Source organism: Amphimedon queenslandica, unplaced genomic scaffold (assembly GCF_000090795.2).
Source record: "Amphimedon queenslandica unplaced genomic scaffold, v1.1 AMPQUscaffold_6067_Cont21971, whole genome shotgun sequence".
NCBI classification, from domain to species: domain Eukaryota; kingdom Metazoa; phylum Porifera; class Demospongiae; order Haplosclerida; family Niphatidae; genus Amphimedon; species Amphimedon queenslandica.
In genome coordinates, this window is record NW_003553638.1 from 1 (window position 1) to 1,798 (window position 1,798).

At 40.6% G+C, this 1,798-nt stretch overlaps 1 protein-coding gene across 1 annotated transcript; it reads left to right on the plus strand.

Moving 5' to 3' along the window:
• Window positions 1–448: 448 nt before the first annotated feature.
• LOC109592175 (putative ATP-dependent RNA helicase TDRD12) lies at window positions 449–1,692 on the plus strand (the record flags this gene model as incomplete). The annotated part of the gene is made up of 4 exons (XM_020007705.1): window positions 449–788; window positions 849–948; window positions 1,200–1,490; window positions 1,540–1,692. Coding segments are annotated over 4 exons (884 nt in total), but the record flags the coding sequence as incomplete, so codon positions are not given.
• Window positions 1,693–1,798: the final 106 nt, after the last annotated feature.

The following is a 1,798-nucleotide window of genomic DNA, read 5'->3' on the forward strand; positions in this document are numbered from 1 at the left end:
ATGATAAGTCATCAAACAAGATTATGATAGATACATGTTTTAATGTACATGTATATGTATGCCGTCCTGTATGCCCTGATTGGCCTTAATTAAAAACTCGGTAGTTTTTTTTTGTAGCAAGCCAAAATTGTGTAGAATACATGTGAAGTAGAATTTGCTACATTGATGCTACCAGAGAATTTACATTACAAAGCTGCTCAAAAATCTGGTCAAAGTCTATGTACTATAACATGCACTGATGTTGTGTAGAAAGCTTGCTATCAAAATTGGATATTTAATCAGTTTTAAAGTTACTCTATATTAAAGCATGCTTTTAGCTCACTTAGCATGCTTTATGGAAAACCCTGATAAAAACGAATTTGGCATAATACTGTAATATTTCAGATGTGATCATGCCTTTGCATATACTTATCTATTTATTTATTTATTTGTTTATTTATTTATTTAGTTGTTCTTGATTCCTCTCTTCCTGCACTATTATCAACTGGTACTATTCCTATCATTACTCACCTCATCAGTTACTCTCTGCCAACCAACAAATCCACATTCAAAAGTCGTCTCTCCCTCCTCCTACCATCTCTCAGCTCTCACTTCACTCCTTCTCTATCAATTTTATTAACCCTCCAATGCTTCAATCAGAGTCACGCCATTTTAAAATTATGCGAGCGGCTTCAAACAGAACCTCCTCCTCAGCTAGTGGCCATGGGAACAAAGAGACAGAATGAGATTCGTAGGAACAACCCGTTATGGGGCGTGTGTCATCAGATTAAGTGTTACGGAAACTGTCGGTGAGTGACGTGTTTATTTTTAACTATTTTTAGTGAGTGTTTGGTTTATTGTGTTTCTAGTAAAGTTGATTGTATTCATGTTCATTTGTTTGAGGAGCTGTCTGACATCAGACCAAGCAAGCTTTCACCAGCTTTAGTTCCTACTGATGGAGTAGTAAAGGTGATGAGAGAGAGGGGGGAAGGGAGGGAGGGAGGGAGAGGAAGGGAGGGAGGGAGAGAAAGGAGGGAGGGAGAGTGAGAGGGAGGGAGGGAGAGGAAAGAGGGAGGGAGAGGGAGGGAGGGAGAGGAAGGAGGGAGGGAGGAAGAGGGAGGGAGAGGGAAGGAGAGAAAGGTAGAGTGTGTGAGAGAAAGAGAGAGGGAGATAAAAGAAGAGTTAGAACTGATTTAAATCATCATTTCATTTCTCATAAGGTTCTTGTTAAAACTGTCGCTTCACCCTGTCACCTCTGGGTTCAGATCATCGACCACACTCCTCTCCATCGTGGCCAGACCCCATACAGGCCACCTACCCTCACTCTATCTCAGATCTCAATGGATCTTGGCTTTTATTACAGTGAACCCAGTAATCGGATGCTGTGTGGCCAACCATCAGTTGGTGACTACCTATGTCTTAATTCAGTCAGTGGTACCTACTATAGGGCTTTAGTCCTGGATTTCTCACAGCCTCTTGGTCTCTACTTTCATCATAAAGAGAAAGCCAAGGTATGGGAATGATAATTATCATAACACGTCAAACTGGTTTCGTATACAGGTCAGACTGGTTGATACTGGTGAAGAGTGCATTGTTGATGTTAATCAGCTCTACACTCTGCCTCTCTCCTTTTTGGAGACTCCTCCACTCGTTATTGAAGCATTTTTGTGTGGCCTGATCCCACCAGATAATGATACTGACTGGCCCCCACCAGTAAGTGATGTAATAGCATGACAAGTTATCTTGAACATAAATTTCAGTTATACATAAACCACGTACATGTTTAGATTGAAATATTTAGCAGTATAAAGTTTCCTAT